At 39.6% G+C, this 22518-nt stretch overlaps 1 protein-coding gene across 1 annotated transcript in view; it reads right to left on the bottom strand.

Moving 5' to 3' along the window:
- Positions 1–22518, bottom strand: part of LOC102287883 (ankyrin repeat domain-containing protein 45) — a 150434-nt gene that overhangs the window by 57966 nt on the left and 69950 nt on the right. The window contains exons 5-10 of the mRNA XM_070384930.1: positions 18827–18943; positions 17559–17720; positions 12407–12506; positions 7900–8043; positions 5473–5641; positions 238–319 (exon numbers count right to left, since the gene is read on the bottom strand). Of these exons, the coding sequence (XP_070241031.1) occupies positions 238–319; positions 5473–5641; positions 7900–8043; positions 12407–12506; positions 17559–17720; positions 18827–18943 (774 nt within the window). The remainder of the gene's footprint in view (positions 1–237; positions 320–5472; positions 5642–7899; positions 8044–12406; positions 12507–17558; positions 17721–18826; positions 18944–22518) is intronic.

The following is a 22518-nucleotide window of genomic DNA, read 5'->3' as shown; positions in this document are numbered from 1 at the left end:
CACACGTGTTCCCCATCCTGAACCACCCCCCCCCCCCCGCAACCTCCCTCCCCATACCATCCCTCTGGGTCATCCCAGTGCACCAGCCCCAAGCACCGTGCATCCTGCGTCGAACCTGGACTGGCAATTAGTTTCTTATATGATATTATACATGTTTCAATGCCATTCTCCCAAATCATCCCACCCTCTCCCTCAACAATCTATTCGCATTATTCTTCCTGGTTAAGTAGACTTTACCTAATGTCTTGGCCAAACGAGTCATCACGTATGAATTTATTCCCAAGGTCATTAAGGATATTACTTGTATGTACAATATAAACTGAAAGACAAAACAGACACACATTAATAAGTTCTCCAAAGGGAATCATTGTTCAGTTAATCACCAACAAAATTCAACCTTAATCCACATTTTTTTTTTTTTCACAAGAATCTTTCCTTTATTTTATTTTTTTTAAATTTTATTTTAAATCCTACCTCTGCTAAGTAAGAAGAAGCAAAAGGGCTGTTTTGAGGCAGGAAGTTCAGCAACAGCAGGCAGTGGTGAGAGGGAACTGCACCTACCACAAGCATTTACTACATAAAGCCTTATAAGAAGCTCTGAAGAACTGCAGTGGGGTTCAGAGAGGCACCGCACAGAAGCATAACCACATTTGTAGATCTTGGCTCTGCCATTTACTAACCATGGAATTTGAGGCCAGTGAACTTAACTACTCTGAGTCTCAACGTCCTTTACAGAAACATGGAGTTAGTAGCAGTGTGTCTTCAGAGAGCATATCCCAAATGACTAATCTTATTTAATAAGTACCTGAAGTGCTTCTTAAAGACACTGACTCCCAGGTTAATTCCCTGCAGATTCTGACTCTGTAGGTCTGGGGTGGCATCAAACAGATTCATAACATCAGACAAATTTGGGAAACACTGGAAAATGATACTCACATGTTAGTTAACATTTCATTGTCTTGGTTTTAGGCCAATTCCCTGCACAAAAGAAAACTGAGGGAACTCAAATACTGGTCATTATTCTTTTCCTCTGGAACATAGAAGGACCCAAACTCTCTGCAAAACCACAGGTATATTTGGACTCCAAATGCATTTCCAGACCATGCCCACAGACATGGAGTGTAAATCCTCAGGAAAGATAGCGAGGATTATGATACTCCATTATTTTTTAAAGCACCATTAAAAAATCAGCTCTTTCTCTTTGGGGAGTTAGGGTACTTGAGTTCTTTCACTAACATGCTATTTTTGTTTGGTTTTGGTTTCCTCACATACAAGATGAGGGAGGTGATACTTGCTCCTTCCAGAAAAGACATCTGAAAAACTACCGTACTCCTAGGATCTTCTTGGACAGGAGTAAAAGAGCAAAGAAGAGAAAATTCTGTACTTGCAGTAGGATAATATCAAAAAACTCTGTACATTTACCTCCAGATTAAGGTTCCTTGGGAGGTGGGTAGTACTCTTTCTTTATATAAGAATTTTTTTTGGAATGAACTGTTTTTAAAGTCTTTATTGAATTTGTTAAAATATTGTCTCTGTTTTATGTTTTGGCTTCTTGGCCCCAGTGGAAGTGGGATCTCAGCTCTCTGAATAAGGATCGAACCCACACCCCCTGCATTGGAAGGTAAAGACTTAACCAGTGGATCACCAGGGAAGTCCTGATGGGTAGTGTTCTTAATTCACATTATTTAGGCACTTTTTGCCTTCCCAGGAGTAGGTTTGAGATTCATCTCACCAGGAAGTGGCAGGAGTATCCTGGGACTTCTAGAAACTTCTAACAACCTATCCAGTGAGCTCACAGAGTACTGTCACAAATACCAAGGTACGCTAACACTGTCAGCAGATGTTCTGCGCTCTCTGGACCTTCCCTGGCATCTCACTGATGCTGCCACTGCCTGATTTCCCTCTGGCCTGGAAATCCACTGGGTGGCCCATGGGGAAAAGGTTTTGAGAGAGAGTAGAAGGGAAACCAAGTTCTGTCTTGCACTGTGGATAATGTAGCCTAGGCCAAAATTTTTAAGAAATTAATTTTTCATTTAGCCCTAAACGACATAAAGAATGAATGAAGAGACGGAGCCAAAGCAAAAACAACACCCAGTTGTGGATGTGACTGGTGATGAAAGTAAAGTCCAATGCTGTAAAGAGCAATACTGCACAAGAACCTGGAATGTTAGGTCCATGAACCAAGGCAAGTTGGAAGTGGTCAAACAGGAGATGGCAAGAATGAATATCAACATTTGAGGAATCAGCAAACTAAAATGGATTGGGATGGGTGAATTTAACTCAGATGACCATTCTATCCACTACTGTGGGCAAGAATCCCTTAGAAGAAATGGAGTATCCATCACATTCAACCAAAGAGTTCAAAATGCAGTCCTTGGATACAATCTCAAAAACAACAGAATGATCTCTGTTCGTTTCTAGGGCAAACCATTCAGTATCACAGTAAACCAAGTCTATGCCCCAAACAATAATGCTGAAAAAGCTGAAGTTGAACAGTTCTGTGAAGAACCTACAAGACCTTCTAGAACTAACACCCAAAAAAGATGTCCTTTTCATGATAGGGGACTGGAATCCAAAGTAGGGAGTCAAGAAATACCTGGAGTAACAGGCAAATTTGGCCTTGGAGTACAGAATGAAGCAGGGTAAAGGCTAATAGAGCTTTGCCAAGAGAACGAACCAGTCATAGCAAACACCCTCTTCCAACAGCACAAGAGAAGACTACACATGGACATCACCAGATGGTCAACACTGAAATCAGATTAATTAAATTCTCTGCAGCCAAAGACGGAGAAGCCCTATACAGTCAGCAAAGACAAGACTGGAGCTGACTGTGGCTCAGATCACGAACTCCTTACTGCCAAATTCAGACTTAAATTGAAGAAAATGGGGAAAACCACTAGACAATTCAGGTATGACCTAAATTAAATCCCTTACCATTATACAGTGGAAGTGAGAAATAGATTCAAGGGATTAGATCTGATAGACAGAGTGCCTGAAGAACTATGGACGGAGGTTCGTGACATTGCACAGGAGGCAGGGATCAAGACCATCCCCAATAAAAAGAAAGGCAAAATGGTTGTCTGAGGAGGCCTTACAAATAGCTGTGAAGAGAAGTAAAAAGCAGAGGAGAAAAGGAAAGATATATCCATTTGAATGCTGAGTTCCAAAGAACAGCAAGGAGAGATAAGAAAGCCTTCCTCAGTGATCAATGCAAAGAAATAGAGGAAAACAATAGAATGGAAAAGACTAGAGATCTCTTCAAGTGATAGAGGGATACCAAGGGAAAGATACTATGCATCTTTTCATGCTAAGATGGGCTCAATAAAGGACAGAAATGGTATGGACCTAACAGAAGCAGAAGATATTAAGAGGAAGTAGCAAGAATACACAGAACTATACAAAAAAGATCTTCATGAGCCAGATGATCAGGATATTGTGATCACTCACCTAGAGCCAAACATCCTGGAGTGTGAAGTTGAGTGGGCTTTAGGAAGCATCACTACGAACAAAGCTAGTGGAGGTGATGGAATTCCAGTTGAGCTATTTCAAATCCTAAAAGACGATGCTGTGAGAGTGCTGCTCTCAGCAAATTTGGAAAAACTCAGCAGTGGCCACAGGACTGGAAAAGGTCAGTTTCATTCCAATCCCAAAGAAAGGTAATGCCAAAGAATGCTCAAACTACCACACAATTACGCTCATCTCACACGCTAGTAAAGTAATGCTCAAAATTCTCCAAGCCAGCTTTAACAGTGAACCGTGAACTTCCAGATGTTCAAGCTGGATTTAGAAAAGACAGAGGAACCAGAGATCAAATTGCCAACATCCACTGGATCATCGAAAAAACAAGAGAGTTCCAGAAAAACATCTACTTCTGCTTTATTGACTACATCAAAGCCTTTGACTGTGTGGATCACAATAAACTGTGGAAAATTCTTCAAGAGATGGGAATACCAGACCACCTGACCTGCCTCTTAAGAAATCTGTATGCATGTCAGGAAGCAAAAACAGACTGGTTCCAAATAGGAAAAGGAGTACATCAAGGCTGTATATTGTCACCCTGCTTATTTAACTTCTATGCAGAGTACATCATGAGAAACCCTGGGCTGAATGGATGAAGTACAAGCTGGAATGAAGATTGCCAGGAGAAATATCAACAACCTGCAGATGACACCACACTTATGGCAGAGAGTGAAGAAGAACTAAAGAGCCTCTTGATGAAAGTGAAAGAGGAAAGTGAAAAAGTTGGCTTAAAGCTCAACATTCAGAAAACTAAGATCATGGCATCTGGTCCCATCACTTCATGGCAAATAGATGGGGAAACAGTGGAAACAGTGGCTGACTTTATTTTTTGGGGATTCAAAATCACTCCAGATAGTGACTGCAGCCATGACATTAAAAGATGCTTCCTCCTTGGAAGAAAAGTTATGATCAATGTAGACAACATATTAAAAAGCAGAGACGTTACTTTGCCAACAAAGATCCATCTAGTCAAAGCTATGGTTTTTCCAGTAGTTATGTATGGATGTGAGAGTTGGACTACAAAGAAAACTGAGTGCCAAATAATTGATGCTTTTGAACTGTGGTGTTGGAGAAGACTCTTGAGAGTCCCTTGGACTGCAAGGAGATCCAACCAGTCCATCCTAAAGGAGATCAGTCCTGGGTGTTCATTGGAAGGACTGATGCTGAAGCTGGAACTCGAATACTTTGGACACCTGATGTGAAGAACTGACTCATTTGAAAAGACCCTGCTGCTGGTAAAGACTGAAGGTGGGAGGAGACAGGGATGACAGAGCATGAGATGGTTGGATGGCATCACCAACTCAGTGGACATGAGTTTGAGTAAACTCCAGGAGTTGGAGATGGACAGGGAATCCTGGCATGCTGCAGTCCACGGGTTGCAAAGAGTTGAACACGACTGAGCGACTGAACTGAACTGAAAAGATATAAATATTCACTAGATCCTTAATTCAAACATTTATAAAATCTTTTTTTCTTAGTATATTTAATAAGCATTTCAGTTTTCATTCTGATGCTATAGGAACTGGAATGCTCTAGACAGGGTACTGGTTTTTTCATACTTTCTGACAGCTCTTGAAAAACAGCATTTTTATGTTCAACACCTATTGAACATTTACTAAGCTGTCAAGCGTTTTACTAAGCATCACTGTGATCCTCAACTTGAAGTCCCACAAGTATAAAAAACTCACCCAAGATCACTCAACCTGTGAATGGTGGGGCCCGAATTCAAATCCCAAGTGTATCTCACTCCCACAGCCATCACCATTACTTGATATTTTGTCCCTTTCACACCATCAACATAAACTTTCCTCCATAAGCTCCTTTCTAATTAAAAGAACACATTCTCCAAATCTAATTTTTTAAATGGTTAGCTTTTATTACTGGGTACTATGAAAACTGCTACAAAATAAAAATGAGTAAATATGAATAATCATGGGATATGATTTTTCTTACCAGCTGTGGTGACTCTACTCTTTGTTCAGCCAGATTATGAACTTCAGGAGCAAAGAGCAAGCTAAAAACTCCTTTAATTCCAGACCATGCTATAACAATTCCCCACCTCCAGTTGTACTCATAACTTGAATGCATCAGAATAGGGCTCACTAACACAACAGTAACAAACCTGTTGAAAGAAAAACATTTAGTTTAAACCACACCTTATGTATTCATGTGTTTTGGGTTTTTTTTTTAATATGGTTGATATTATGTAGTAAATACTAAATTTCATGAAAATTTTTTCAGAAAAGAGAAGTCAATCCAGTTTATTGATAAGTTGTTCAAACTTTCTGGGACTAACCAAATCTACTATCTAAATTTTGCATATAATACTCAAATCTTGAAAAATACGGCTAGAAGTTCTATACAAGTATAAGAAATTATCATTAATACTAGTGTGTGCTGCTTAGGATTTTAGTAGTAAATCCCTGCAGGGAAACTTCTTCAGATAACATTGACAAGCTCCCTGGAAGGTCATGACAGGATTCAGAAATTAGACCGGGAGGACCTGTCATGAGGAAAAAGTAAAATCATTGTAGACACTTTAATAAATTTAGCTCAACCAAATTTTTTTGAGCTGCTACAAGAAAGTGAAGGTGAAAGTCACTCAGTCATGTCCGACTGTTTGCAATCCCATGGATATACAGTCCTTGGAGTTCTCCAGGCCAGAATACTGGAGTGGGTAGTCATTCCCTTCTCCAGGGGATCTTCCCAACCCAGGGATTGAACCCAGGTCTCCCACATTGCAGGGGGATTCTTTACCAGCTGAGCCACCCTAAGAATCATACACTAAATCACACAAATAATTTCAATTCCTGCCTCCTTTCACTATAGATTATTTTTCTATAGGACTCTATGCTAAAATTTAAATTCCATCTGTAATCCACTTCCATCTCATTGTCCTTCAAATGAGATTTCAACAGAAATACAATTGATATATTTCAGCTTCAAAAAAGGTATTGTGTATCAGTCACTTAGCTATGAATTTCATAAGACAATTTAGAGGATTCCTGTTATCTACAATTTGCCATCTATAATATATATAATTAATTTGGACAAACTCTTCATGATCTACAGGTCCTCCTGGTCTAATTTCTGAATCCTGCCATGACCTTCTAAGGAGCTTGTCAGTGGCTCAGATAGTAAAGAATCCACCTGCAATGCAGGAGACCTGGGTTCGATCCTTGGGTTGGGAAGATCCCCTGGAGGAGGGCATGGCAACCCATTCTAGTATTCTTGCCTGGAGAATCCCCATGGACAGAGGAGCCTGGTGGGCTACAATCCACGGGGTCGCAAAGAGTCGGACATGACTGAGTGACTTAGCACAGCACAGCACCTCCACCTTGCATTTAAGTTTTTCACAAAGTGATTAGCAACATTTTCAGCCTTACTAAACAATTTTTATCTAAAATACCATTGAGTCCAGATGAAATAGAACTAATGTTATTTCTTGATATCAAAGAGAGAAAGGCAGTTTAGCAAAGGCTCTGGAGTCAGTCTACTTAGGTTCAAATTTAGACTTTTATTACCATGAAACCTTAAGCAAGTTATTTAATCTTTTCAAGCCTCTTCATTTGTAAAATGGAAAAATAATAATCACTGAATTGCCTCAAAGGACTTTCATGAAGATTCAACTAAATGAAGTAACATTCATAGGGCTTAGAATGATGGTGGTCCGCACTTAACACATGCTAGCAATGATTATGACATCCAGGCCTTTGTTTGACTCACCATCTCCAAAACATTTTTCTCAATAAGTCTCTTTACAGCATAAAGCGAAGAGGAACTAAACAGCCTCTTGATGAAGGTGAAAGAGGAGAGTGAAAAACCTGGCTTAAACTCAACATTCAAAAAACTAAGATCATGGCAGCTGGTCCCATCATTTCACAGCAAATAGATGGGGAAACAATGGAAACTGTGACACACTTTATTTTCTTGTGACATATCAGGCACAGTTTAATGTTAAATAAATGGCTTTATCATAGTTATGACAATAATAAATGATGATGAAGTCAACAAAATGTTAGGAGCCATTAATCTGGTTCCTGGGGTGCTCACACTTAAACATGTTGAAACAGTTCCCTGCATCTTATCTCCAGAGATTCAAATCAGTTAAATGAGATGGGCTCATGAATTTGCATCTCTATCAAGCTCATGGGTTCTGCTGATGCTGCTGTTCTGCCCCTTCTCTTTTTACAGATGAAACCTTGAAGAGTAAATAGACTTTCCCTCAGTTCCACAACAAGCTATTGTCAGGACCTTGACAACAATACAGGTTTCCTGACTGCATGTCCATAGCTCCTTTTGCTATAACCCACTTCTCAATTCTAATCCTGGACTTGAGAACCTGAGTCCAGTAAGCAAACTTTAAATTATAATCCTTACCTTACAAAATTCACTGTTACAAATAAGATAAACATGAAAACTACAGTGTGAAATTGAAAATATTTGACTTCTCCACATCCAATTACGACGCCAAAGAAAGTGTATATTAAATGTTGGAATATACATGAAAACATTATTAGAAACCTAGGATAAATGGAAAGGAAATCACACTTTAAGGGATGTGCTTTTTAAAAAAAAAAAAAAGTTTCCTTTTCACATAAAAGCATCTATCACATATCTACCATTCTTGTCTTAGTAGAGGTCTTTGCCTCCATCACCGCTACTATCAACATTTAAAAACTATTTTGTTGGAATCAGATTCACAGATATAGAGGACAAACTAGTGGTTACCAGTGGGGAAAAAGAAGAGCAAGATAGGAGTAAGGGATTAAGAGATAAAAACTACTATGTATAAAATAAATAAGCAAAAAAGATATATAGCACAGGAAAATATAGCCATTGTTTTATAATAACTTTAAATGGAGTAAAAACTATAAAAATATTGAGTCACTACATTGTATTATGTTGATATTAATAAACATTATAAATAAACTAGGAGGGATTGGGGGCAGGAGGAAGAGGGGAACGACAGAGGATGAGATGGCTGGATGGCATCACTGACTCGATGGACGTGAGTTTGAATGAACTCCGGGAGATGGTGATGGACAGGGAGGCCTGGCATGCTGCGATTCATGGGGTCACAAAGAGTTGGACACAACTGAGCGACTGAACTGAACCGAAATAAAAATTAATGAATTTCATTAAAAGTATTTTGTTGGAACTAAAATATATTGTTTCATATTCCCATCACCCTCATCACACCAATATCTGCGGGCTGCCTCTCTCACAGCAGAGTAGTAAGATCAAGGCAGAAAAATAAAGATTTCACCTCCCACCAAGTTGGTGATGTGGCGATTTTGCTGAGATGAGTTGGCAGCATATCCATGTCAGACGCATGACTGAAACCACAGCTGAGGCTGCTGCAAGGAGCCCCCTGTCTGGTTAACCCTCACTTTGTAATAGCTGACTGGATCCCCTCAACACGCTCTGCACTACTTCTCCCTTGGTGATTTGCATGAAAGTCCTTTATCCAGTATTCTTGTCTGGAGAATCCCATGGAGAGAGGAACCTGGCAGGCTACAGATCACAGGGTCACAAAGAGTTGGACATGACTGAGTGACTGAGCAGGCACACTCACGCCTTATCTTTTTTTTTTTAATTTATTTTTTTAACTGAAGGATAATTGCTTTACAGAATTCTGTGGTTTTCTGTCATACATCAATAAGAATCATCCATAGGTACACCCATGTCCCCTCCCTTCCAAACCTCCCTTCCATCTCCCTCCCCATCCTACCCTTCTAGATTGTCACAGAGCACCTGTTTGAGTTCCCTAAGTCATACAGCAAATTCCCATTGGTTATCTCTTTTACATATGGTAATGTAAATTTCTGTTACTCTCTCCATACATCCTACCCTCTCCCTCCTCCACTTCCCCCGGGTCCATAGGTCTGTTTTCTATGTCTGTTTCTCCATTGCTGCCCTGAAAAAAAACTCATCAGTACCATCTTTTCAGATACCATATATATGCATCAGTATATGATATTTATTTTCTCTTTCTGACTTACTTCACACTGTATAATAGGCTCATTAGAACTGACTCAAATGCATTCCTTTTTATGGCTGAGTATGGCACCCCACTCCAGTACTTTTGTTTGGAAAATCCCATGGACGGAGAAGCCTGGTGGGCTGCAGTCCATGGGGTCGCTAGAGTCGGACATGACTGAGCGACTTCACTTTCACTTTTCACTTTCATGCATTGGAGAAGGAAATAGCAACCCACTCCAGTGTTCTTGCCTGGAGAATCCTGGGGACGGGGAAGCCTGGTGGGCTGCCGTCTATGGGGTCGCACAGAGTCGGACACGACTGAAGCGACTTAGCAGCAGCAGCAGCATTCCATTGTATATATGTACCACAGCTTCTTTATCCATTCATCTGTCAGTGGACATGTAGGTTACTTCCATGTTCTAGCTATTGTTAATAGTGCTGCAATGAACATTGGGGTACCTGTGTCTTTTTCAATTTTGGTTTCCTCAGAACATATGCCTAAGTAGCGGGATTGCTGGGTCATATGGGCACACTCATGCCCTTATCTTGAAGGTCTCCTCTGATTTCTCATCTACCAAATTCCTAAAGATGTTGTGAGGCTGACTCTAACCCCATACTCTTCAGGAAAAATATCCTCAGCACACTCGCTGGACATGATACTCCTCTGAGTCCCCACAGTCCCAGTCATCTACAACACTATGGTTCTCAAGCAGAGAAGCACATTAGAACCACTCAAATTGCTTTCCAAACATCTACATGTCTTGTGACTTCCCTGGCCTTCCAGCGGTTAGGATTTCTCCTTCTAGGGCAGAGGGTATGGGTTTCGATTCCTGGTCTGGGAGCTAAGAACCCACATCTCGCAGCCAAAAAACCAAAACGTAAAACAGAAGCAACGTTGTAACAAATTCAATAAAGACTTTAAAAATGGTCCACATCAAAAAAAAAAAAACTTAAAAAAAACAAAAACAAAAATATACGCATCTAGCCCCACCTCCAAAGATTCAGTGCTTAGGGTGTGGGGCTGCTCTGGCTCCATGTGGTATCACACCTGGGTCTGGGCCAGGTCTGACTTGTACAGTCAGATCTCAAGTCCTGCCCCTTCTTGAACCCCTCTATTCAGACCTCCCCTTTCAGAGGACTGGATGACCGTCTGTCTGACCCACAAACCAGCCTCCCTATAGGTAAGCCTCAAGATCTACACTGGGAAAGAAGCATTAGGAAGCTTCATTTTAGCTGCAAATAGAAACCATGTTCTCTGATACAGCATTACTCCAATCAAGCAGACAGTCCAATTCTCTACCTGACTCCTGTCACTTGACTAAGTTGATTCAGATCTCCTAACAGAAAAGGGTATAAGTGGGACCTCAAACCCCACAGCTTAGTTTTATCAAAATTCAGAAATGATGGAATAACTGACTGAGTAGAAGAATTTTTTAAATGTCTCCATAGGACCTTAAGAAATGCCTTACATATAGTAAGATCCTGCTGCTGCTCCTGCTGCTGCTGCTGCTGAGTCGCTTCAGTCGTGTCGGACTCTGTGCGACCCCATAGACGGGAGCCCACCAGAATCCCCCGTCCCTGGGATTCTCCAGGCAATAACACTGGAGTGGGTTGCCATTTCCTTCTCCAATACATGAAAGTGAAAAGTGAAAGCGAAGCTGCTCAGTCGTGTCCAACTCACAGCAACCCCAGGGACTGCAGCCTACCAGGCTCCTCCGCCCATGAGATTTTCCAGGCAAGAGTACTGGAGTGGGTTGCCATTGCCTTCTCCAATAAAGATATAATTATTTATACTTATTCATAGTCTCTTAAATAAACACATCCATCATTTAACAATGAGTGTCTTCTGAGAAGGGACTTATTTTCAAAGCCCCAAACCTAGGATACAATGTCCAGGCCATAGGAGATAATAAGAAAGGCCTGGTTGAATACATAAAAGAATAAACAATTGAATGAATAGAATGAGTAATTTATAATGATGCTGACAGATAACATGACTGAGCTCAGAAAATGGTCCAAAGTTCAGACAAAAAGGATATGTTCTATGAACTAGTTATTACTAAGCTTCTGGTTTTTGAAAATCAATAAAGTGTCAATCACATATACACAAGACTAAAATAAGCTACAGAGGCCATTTTTTAAAAAGTTTGCAGAGTAATTTTTTTAAAAAGTACCATCTTCCATGACTGGAATTTCATGAGAGAAATGACATTTTAAACATCTAAGAAGTATGAAGGACATAATTCCAGAACAAAAAAATAGTCCTTTATATTAAAGCAACAAATCTTCACAGGAAAACTCAGGATAATGGCTTATTTTTCTCACTTCAACACTGGCTTTCATCCAATGTAAGAATTTATACACTAGACTATGAATTGGTATGAAATAATTCTGAGACAATTCTATAATTTAGCACAGCTGCTCAGAGAACAGCTAATGCATTTGTCGGAGAAGACAGGCAAATGGCTTTTACTCTGTCCACAGATATCCTTATTACACCAGAGGTAAAGCTAGATTAGAGTTTGCTGGTATTGCACCTTTCTGCTACTTTTCTTTTCCCAGCTCTTTTCGTACTATGATACTGTCATTCAGGTATGTTATGTAGAAAACAAAGGAATAAAGTAGTTTTTAAACTTCTCACAATTCAATTTTTATCAAAGAGTTAGAAGAAGTACTATGATCTCTGAGCCACTGATATTACATTATTCATAATAGGAATATCAATTCATAATAGGAATGTCAATAATCATTGGTAACTTAAGTTCTTTTCAAATATGACTGGCAGTGAAATTAAAAATTAAAAGATAGAAAAGTTATAAAAAGAAATTTTATTATTTTTATGAAGGCATTTAAGCACTAAACTTCTATGAGACCTATACCAAGTACAAAATACGAGACTTACTTAGTAATTATCAACTTGATCCTCGGTTTAAAGCTTAAGGAATCTAAATTTAGTCCTACAGTGGCTAAAGCAACTGTACCTGACATTCCCCAAAATTCCACTGAGGAGAAAAAAAAAGAATAAAATTAGTCGTGTTCAAATCTGTACATGGAGCTACTTCTCTTGAGTGATGAACTGGGAAATTTAAAACAGTCAGTAATTGAATTTCTTAGAAAGTTGCTTAAAGGGATTGGCCTAATACTTAGATTGGGGATTGACAAACTTTCTCTGTGAAGGATCATATGGTAAATATTTAGTATTTGCAGGTCACATGGTCCTAGTTGCTACTATTCACCTCAGCTGTTCTAGTACATAAGCAGCCACAGGTAATACATGACAAATGAGCACCCAATAAATAATGGACATTGAAATTTTAACTGCAAATAATTTTTGCATGCTGCAAAATATTTTTATTCGGGTTTTTTTTTAATGTAAAAACCATCCTTAGCTCATAGGCAATGCAAAACTAACAGGCATATTTGGCTATAGTTTGCCAACCCCTGCCATAGACCATCCTTGAGGAAAGAGCTGATGAAAAATAAGTTTAACAGCCTCTCCCCAGCACCTCAAGGACTCTGTGCTGCATGTCCTAGGGGTTGTGGCCCAAGCTCAGTGCTTTCTTGGTGACTGCAGGTCCTCAAGCCTACTGTTTTTTGCAATATAGGCACCCCTATGTAGTTCCCTGGGCTCTAAACAAATGTGTCAATGCAGTCTGAGGCAGGAAAATCAACTATGAAGAATGGTTGAACACCATCAATACCAACAGTCCTGAAGGTTACAGAGCCTTCAAATAGCACATTATAAATGTCAGACAGAAGGAAGGGAAAGTACATGCAAGATCAGAGTGGAAGCCCTTTAAGCAGGGCAGAGCTGGTTGCTCTGGGAATGTCACCTCGCCTTTCTCCATTAGTGTCCCTGTATCTGTAGAATGAGTGTAAAAGAATAATGCCTCACAGAATTGTGAGAATAAAATCAGATTACATGAAAAGTGCTTGGCATACTTTTAAAACAAGGGATAAATGGTCATCATTATTATTGCATTATTATTTTTAATGTTCACTTTACTGTTTATTAATTTGAAGAGGATTATATTATTCTTTTGATTTATCTAATCACTTAAAGCCACTTTAGATTTCTTTTAACCTATTTATTTAACTGTATTTAGCATAAATAACCAACGACAATAAACCAGCAGTATTAGGGACTGTGATAATAGGAAAATTATTCCTCGAAATTTTATTTCCAACTTCCTATAACTCAAACTATGGGATTTAAAAGCTTATAGTTTTTTTAAATAACAGTCACTACTTAGAAGAAACATCTGCTACAAGGAAACCACTAAGTAACTTCATTTTTAAACTGATATTATTTAGCATAATCCCAATATAACAAGAATGTATAGTGTAAATGCATACATTAATACATCTATGTACATATGTATTTTTTGAAAACTAAGTACATATAACAAAATGTATCATTGGTAAATTTATGGGTGATTTCTTCTTTGACTTTTCAGATTTTTTCCAAAATTCTACATGGAACATGTATTAGTTAAATTAGAAAAACAAAGTCTTTTGAAAATTACAAATGTTATTACTTTAAATAGTACTTTAAATGTACAAGCAGGGAGAGAGTCACAGAACATGTCATAAAGTAATTTTCATCAGCATAAACCCAAGTTGTTAAAAGTAGAGTTGTAAAGTTTTTCTCATTCAGTTGTAAGAAACCATCACAGGAAATTGATGCCACAGGAAAGTGGCTCTCTCTCTCAGACTCTCGCCCAAACTCTCTCTGGTTTAGAAAAAGTGAAGGTCCTCCTAATAGGAGAATCAAAGGGATTTTGTTTCCTAAAAACAACAGGATTCAGGAATGGATGTTTCCCAACAAGAAAATGTTAGGGTCATGACTGAAGTTACAGCCTAGACCAATGACATAAAAAAAGAGTGAGAACAATCAGCCTTGGCACAGGTTAAGAAAGGAACGCATTATTTTAAAACAATAAAACTGACTTAAAGGTGTTTCCATTCACCAGAAATTCTGACCAATGCCACTTGATAAAATATTCCTTCTGCTCTAACAGACCCCTCTCACCACCACTCTTGCTGTACCTCTGGCCTAGACTTATATACACAACCCATCATCTTACCTCTCTTCCTGTACCTCCGACCTAGACTTACACACAACCCATCATCTTACATGAATTATACGATGACTCTCTTGAAGTGCCTTTTATACACTAGGGTTTCCCTGGTAGCTTAGATGGTAAAGAATCTGCCTGCAATGCAGGAGACTGAGTTCGATCCCTGGGTAGGAAGACCCCTGGAGAAGGGAATGGCAACCCACTCCAGTATTCTTGCCTGGAGAATTCCATGGACAGACCATGGGGTCACAGAGTCGGACACGACTGAGTGACTAATACTTGCACTTTTGGGGCTTTCCTCATAGCTTAGTCAGTATAGATTTTGCCTGCAATGCAGGAGACCTAGGTTCGATTCCTGGGTCGGGAAGATCCCCTGGAGAAGGAATTGGCAACCCACTCCACTATTCTTGCCTGGAGAATCCCACAGACAGAGGCACCTGGCAAGATACAGTTCATGGGGTCCCAAGACTAAAATTTTTTCCGTGGGCTGATATATTAACATTGTTAGCCATACTACCTGTCAACCAACAATGTTCCAATGTGTCTTGTCTATGTGGCAATGTCTGTGCAATTTCCTGACTATTTTATTTTATGAAAAAAGAACAAATGGACTGGTTGGATCTCCTTGCAGTCCAAGGGACTCTCAAGAGTCTTCTCCAACACCACAGTTCAAAACCATCAATTCTTCTGCACTCAGCCTTCTTCATAGTCCAACTGGAGATCCAACCAGTCCATTCTGAAGGAGATCAGCCCTGGGATTTCTTTGGAAGGAATGATGCTAAAGCTGGAACTCCAGTACTTTGGCCACCTCATGCGAAGAGTTGACTCATTGGAGAAAAAAGAAAAAAGAACAAATGTGTTGACACAGGTTTTTTCTAAAACCCCAAGTACTGTGGATTTAAAAATGGAAATTACTACATGTGCTTCAAAGAGATGAGGTTTGGACCTCAATCAGACACTCCCTGGATTCAAGCCAGTTAACAATGTGTTCGTTAGTGAAGAAAAAAAATAAAATTAGATAATAAGACAGAAATGTCACATTAGAGAATGTGTAAATAAAAATTTTATCTATGTCTAGCTTTCTGGCAATGCAACTTCTCCTTAGAACTGTCTGTTCCTGACTTTTGTTGTCAGGATCTGATTAAGTATAAGAGGGGAGAACGGCCAGAAAATTGTTTTTAATTCCTGAAGCATAAAAAGTGTTATGGATGAGGGAATGGGCATTCATTTCCTAGGGCTGTTACCAAAGTGTCTTCAACAAGAATGTATTATCTCACAGCCTGGAGGCTAGGGGTCCAAGATCAAGGCTTTGTAGCAGATTCCTTCTGAGAGCAAGTGAGGGAGCATCTACTCCAGACCTCTCAAGCACTTGACCGAGAGCACCTACATGAATTAGGAGGAAAGGGGAAAGGAATCACCATTTATTGGCTGCCCTACCTTGAGCCCAGTGGCATGCTGGTAAATGTTTATCAGCAGCAGTCTGGGTGGTAAAAAAAAAAAAAAAAATGACTGTGTCTGCCAATTTCCATGGTCCCACTATGGCCTATTTCAAGCTACACCCACGTTATGTCACTTGAATAAAGTGCTGGGAAGAGATGTGAACAGTCAGCTCTCGTGAGCCGGTCAAAGTTACCTCCAGGACGCCAGCATAAGTGAGTCACACGACACACACTACCTCACTACGCCTGGCGTGCCCCTCTAAATTAGGCTGTGTTAGATCACGTTTATAGATGAGGAACTAACTGAAGTTTAAAGAGGTTAAGTAATATTCCAAAGTTACCAAGCTAATAAATCGTAAAGCTCTGGTTTGAAGTGAACTCTGCCTAACTTTCAAGCTCTTTAACGACTAATAGTTTATTCAACCAACATGTGTTTAATTATTTGGGCCTATGGTGAGCATTGGGCTTGACTCGGGGAACATAGAAAAGATAATAAATATAAAGATGGATAAGAGACAGCTCTGTCTCAAGGAACTTACGGTCCAAGGTGGGAAAAAAGGAAATATTAAATTAACTTTATTTCTTCAGGCACTTAAGGCATTCATAACAGGGACATAAGGGAGGAGAAAAATGAAGAGAGCAAGGAAATGAATCTTCAGTGAATGTTTTTCTGTAATTTTACTGATTTGGGGTGGTGAGCAACAATAGGTAGCAGTTTATCGTAGAAAGCAGTGCTGTTTGGTAAGTGGAGGTGAAAAGAGGAGTAATTAACCTCTTGATACCTGAGGCCTTTCATGGATGGAATTGCTCCACTGTGTGAGCTAAGAGGAGAAGCAGGATTTGGCTGTGTTTTTGCCATAGTTACTATGGCTTTGGGGGACTGGTTACCTCAGTTAATGGGGTAAAAACTTTAGTTCCCAAGCTCACTGGACTAAACTAGAAGAGGACTGTTTGAACGTCTCCCAGCATTAGGTACTCCGATTCCTGTGATTAGTCCTCTGTCCTGCTTTTCTTCCAGAGGTAGATATACCTGATTTCTCCAACTCCTTTCCTGCCTCCTAGCGTCAGGTAAGGGCCACCATTTCTACGGTCCCCTCAACCTGGTACCCACTGAATGGGTACTGCTGAACTGGAAAAGATCTCAGGAGCTTCTCTCCTAGCTTTCTCATTTTAGAGATGGGTTGCTAAGGGTCAGAGCAGAAATTGGCTCAGGTCTGTTTCCTCTTCCAGGGGACTGCCAGGGAATAAATGTAAGGTCAAAGGGTAGAGTTAAAAAAAGAATAAGAGAGTAACCACATGGAGGAGGAATGCAAGAGAAGGAACATGGAGTTGAAATTTAGGGGATGTTAAGACAATCCAGGAAAGAGCTAGAGGTGGAAGAAAGATAGTATGACAAGCCACACAAAGGAGCCACATTAAAAAAAAAAAAAAGCAGAAAAGCTGTTGGGAGGAAGCTGGATTCAAGAACAAGGGAAAATTTAAAAACACAAAATACACATCAAGGATGGAATTTTTGTATCTGTTTCTGTCTTACCAATGTAGAAAGTCATGTACACCATTGAGATGCAAAAAATTATATTGGTCAGTGTATTGCTGAACAGGTCAGTCAATATAAACTGAATGATCCTTGCACACCAATATCCACATGCTATGCTCCCCAAAATGTCCAAGGTGAGGCCCATGATTACATGTAACTCTAGAAAAAGGAAATAAGAAAAAAGAAAGGTGAAATATAATTTTTTTCCTTTATTAATTGCATTTGGGCAATGCCCATCGGTTTGCTCTTGAGATTTTGAGTGAGAACCTTGTTCTTCAGCAGATGGAAGTTTCCCATGAAAGCCTGGCAAAAGAGGCTTTCTGGGGATACATTTACCCCACAGTCTGCAGCTTGAGGTTTGCTTATCTGAGGACAGCAGACTCAAATGCTGTCAGGAGTCAGGCAAAGAGCATAAATGTGAGTTGGTGATGGACAGGGAAGCTTGGTGCGCTGCAGTCTGTGGGGTCGCAAAGAGGTGGACACGACTGAGTGACTGAACTGAACCGATAAATGTGAAAAACTCACCTGGTGAGTGAACAATGAGCCAAAATATATTTAAATATATATATATATTTTTTTTTTACAAACTACATCAGGGCCAAGCGCACCATGCTCAGGATCCCCACCAACCTGCAGCCTGTTTGCACTTCTGCTCATTATCACTTCTAGAACCTGACTCCACAGTACTACTTTCACCCTCAGACTCAAACTCAGGACCAAGCCACGTTTTTTTTTTTAATTGGAGGATAAATGCTTTACAGTGTTGTTTCTTTCTGTTGTATAACAATGTGAGAATCAATTCTTAACATTCACTCACTGAGATCCAGACTGGTCTAGGAAAGAGGTTAATCTGAGCTAGATGACACAACTGCATGTGTGTGTGCGATGCCTGTTGAGAGATATGAAATCATTTCTTTCACAACTTTCCCCTCTAATCTAAGGAAACACTCAGTGGCAGTTATTTTCTTCTTACCTGATATACTATTTTAATTGGTCCATAAGTAAAGAATAGGGGAAGTGGCAAAGTTAAGACATCTTGAATATATTTTAATTTTGGTATGAATTAAAAAGGACTACATAAGAATGATTTTAGAAAATACACAGATGGGACTTCAATAGTGATCCAGCAGTTAAAACTCCACCTTACAATGCAGGGGGCATGGGTTCAATTCCCAGCCAGGGAACTGAAGTCCCACATGCCATGGAGGATAGCCAAAATTTAAAAAATAAATAAATAAATAAATAGAGAAAAATAATGCTCTTACCTCTAAAGTTGGACATTTGAAGTATGCCTGTCTTAAAAACTGCAAAAAAAATGGATGTGAAGCCACAGATGATCATTGATTCTCCTCTAATGATATCAGTATACATCTTAGAAATGCCTGGAAATGGAAAAACATAATTTAGTACGGTACATGATAATGATGCTCTTTCACAGGAAATACAGAAACAGAAGAGAAGGAATATGCTAGAAAAAAAAAAAAGAAGGCAGTCATTACTGTGATGGATCTGTAAGATAATCACAATCACCATTTTTTAACTTCTCCATTGTGCCTTCTGTATCTCCAATGGCAAAGGAACATGGTGATGGCACATCCTGAAATGTCCACTGCCTCAAAGCATACTAGAACTTCAAACTGAGACAAAGCACTTCTCAGGTCACTACATTTAGCTTGAATAAAGATGAATCGTTAGACTCCAAAAGAACCACATTTTAGAAATAAGTATAAAATATGACTTAGCAATTCTGCTCCTAGACATATACCCAAAAGAGCTGAAGACATACATCCACACAAAATACCCAAAAGAGCTGAAGACATACGTCCACACAAAGATTTGTACATGGACAGTCTATCTATAGGTGATCTATCCCTATAAGGGAATATTGCTGCTGCTGCTGCTAAGTCGCTTCAGTCGTGTCCGACTCTGTGCGACTCCATAGACGGCAGCCCACCAGGCTTCCCTGTCCCTGGGATTCTCCAGGCAAGAATACTGGAGTGGGTTGCCATTTCCTCCTCCAATGCATGAAAGTGAAGTCACTCAGTCATGTCTGATTCCTAGCGACCCCATGGACTGCAGCCCACCAGACTCCTCCATCCATGGGATTTTCCAGGCAAGAGTACTGGAGTGGGGTGCCATAATGGAATATTACTCAGCCACAAAAAGGAAGGGAGTACTGACTGATACATGTTACAACATAGATGAATCTTTAAAAAATTACAAAGTGAAAGAAGCCAGACACAGAAATCACATATTGTATGGTTTGATTTATGTGAAATGTCCAGAATATGCAGATTCATAGACAGAAAATAGAACACTGGTTGCCAGGAACTTGGGGGATGAGGGAATGAGAATTAATGACTGCCAAAAGGCATGAAATTTCTTTTGAGGTTAGTGAAAATGTTCTAAAATTAAGTAGTGAAGATGCTTGCATAACTGTAAATCTACTAAAGACCACTGAATTTTATAATTTAAAAGGCTAAATTTTATGATGTGTGGGTTACATATCAATAAGGCTGGTATTTTAAAATTAAATATAAAATTTTATTGACATTTAACATTTACCAACAGTTTGATAGAAAATACAATCAAATTAACTGCCCACTGTTATACAACTTGTAAGAAGGATGATAGTGATTGGTACCTGCCCATCTAGTATCTATCCTCTGTTCTTGGTAACAAGACTGGTTTTACTCAGGGTGGCAATGTGCTCAGCTAAATGACAACTGTTCCCCAACTCCTGGGCTTCTAAGAGTGGCCACTGACATTTAAGTGGAAGTCACTGAGTGGAACTTTTGGGAAACTCCTTGGAGGGAGAGGTGACTTGGCTGAAAGGAACATCTTTCCATCCCTTGTTCTTCCGTTTCCTGCCTGAAATATGGAATGATAGCTGGAACTTTAGCAGTCAACTTGTAATACTGACGATTGATGCCATACACAAAGGGGAGGAACAGATAAATAAACCCCACAATAGACAGCAACCATTTTTGCTTTAAATATTATCTTTTTAAAAGAGTAAAAATAAGAAAAAGTCATATTTTCCCATCGGTTTAAAATTATGGTGCTTTCCATTCTTTTTTGCAGATGAAATTTTCCATCTGGTTCCATTTTCTTTCAGCCTGAAGGACTTAACATTTTTGTAGTGCAGGTCTGTTAGTGATAAATTTTTTCAGCTTTTATATTTAACTCTTTATTTCTCCTTTACTTTTGAAAGATATTTTCACTGAGGATTTTAAGCTGGCAGTATTTTTTCTTTCAGGATTTTAAAAGTGTTACATACCATATTTTGGCTTGCAATGTTTCTGAAGAGAAGTCTGTTATCATTATTAGCTTTGTGTCTCTGTATATAATGCGTCTTTTTCCTCTGGCTACCTTTGAAAGTTTCTCTTGACACTGGTGTTTAGGAATTTGATTTTTATGTGCCACGGTATAGTTTTCAATTGTATTTCTTGGGCTTGGAGTTTGCTGAGCTTCCTGAGTCTGTGGCTTTATAGTTCTCATCAAATTTAGAAATTTTTCATCCATTATTTCTTCAAATAGTTTTTGTTGCTTTCTTTTCTCTCCTTTTAGGAACTTGTGTCTTAATACAGGCACTGAAGTTGCCCCACAGCTCACTAACGTTCTGCTTATTCTCTCAGCCTTCTTCCGTCTGTGCTTCATCTTGTGCGTGCTAAGTCGCCTCAGTCGTGTCTGACTGTTTGTGACCCTATGGACTGTAGCCTGCCAGGCTCCTCTTTCCATGGGATTCTCCAGGTAGAATAGTGGAGTAAGTTGCCATACACTCCTCCAGGAGAATCTTCTTGACCCAAGGATTGACCCTGCATTTCTTATGTCTCCTGCATTGGTAGGGAGGTTCTTTACCACTAGTGCCACCTGGGAAGCCCATCTTGGATAGTTTTTATTACTACTTCTTTAAGTTCACTAAATGGAAACCCACTCCAGTATGGAAAATCCATACTGCCTGGAAAATCCCATGGACAGAGGAGCCCGGCAGGCTACAGTCGATGGGGTCATAAAGAGTCGGACGCGACTGAGCTTTGAACTTTAAGTTCACTAATTCTTTCTTATGCTTTGTCTAATCTGACGTTAATTCCATCCAGTGTATTTTTCATCTCAGACATTGTGGGTTTCATCTCTAGAAATTTTATTTAAGGTCTCTTTTATATCTACCATGCCCAGTGGTGTACTGATAAACCAGCTTTCCAAAATTAAAAAAGGCCTGATTTGTGCTGATTTGTAGCATTTGCCAGCTTCATATGTAAACACTCCTACCATAACTAATTCAAAGCTACCAAAAGTTTAACCACGGGCTTGCAAAATTCTTATTGATTTAAAAATTGGCTCTCTTAAGCTGACAGGAGCAATTCTACCCCATACTCAATCTTTTTCTAACTTTTTGAACCAATGGAATATAGTTACAAGTGTCTTAATATATTTGTTGAATGAGTCTAATGGGGAAACAGTGGAAACAGTGTCAGACTTTATTTTTCTGGGCTCCAAAATCACTGCAGATGGTGACTGCAGCCATGAAATTGAAAGATGCTTACTCCTTGGAAGGAAAGTTATGACCAACCTAGATAGCATATTCAAAAGCAGAGACATTACTTTGCCAACAAAGTCCATCTAGTCAAGGCTACGGTTTTTCCAGTGGTCATGTATGGATGTGAGAGTTGGACTGTGAAGAAAGCTGAGCACCGAAGAATTGATGCTTTTGAACTGTGGTGTTGGAGAAGACCCTTGAGAGTCCCTTGGACTGCAAGGAGATCCAACCAGTCCATTCTGAAGGAGATCAGCCCTGAGACTTCTTTGGAAGGAATGATGCTAAAGCTGAAACTCCAGTACTTTGGCCACCTCATGTGAAGAGGTGACTCATTGGAAAAGACTCTGATGCTGGGAGGGATTGGGGGCAGGAGGAGAAGGGGATGACAGAGAATGAGATGGCTGGATTGCATCACTG

The sequence above is a fragment of the Bos mutus genome, chromosome 16, assembly GCF_027580195.1.
Source record: "Bos mutus isolate GX-2022 chromosome 16, NWIPB_WYAK_1.1, whole genome shotgun sequence".
In the NCBI taxonomy this organism is placed as follows: domain Eukaryota; kingdom Metazoa; phylum Chordata; class Mammalia; order Artiodactyla; family Bovidae; genus Bos; species Bos mutus.
Note: the sequence above shows the minus strand (reverse complement) of the source record. Positions and strands in the feature narration are given on the sequence as shown.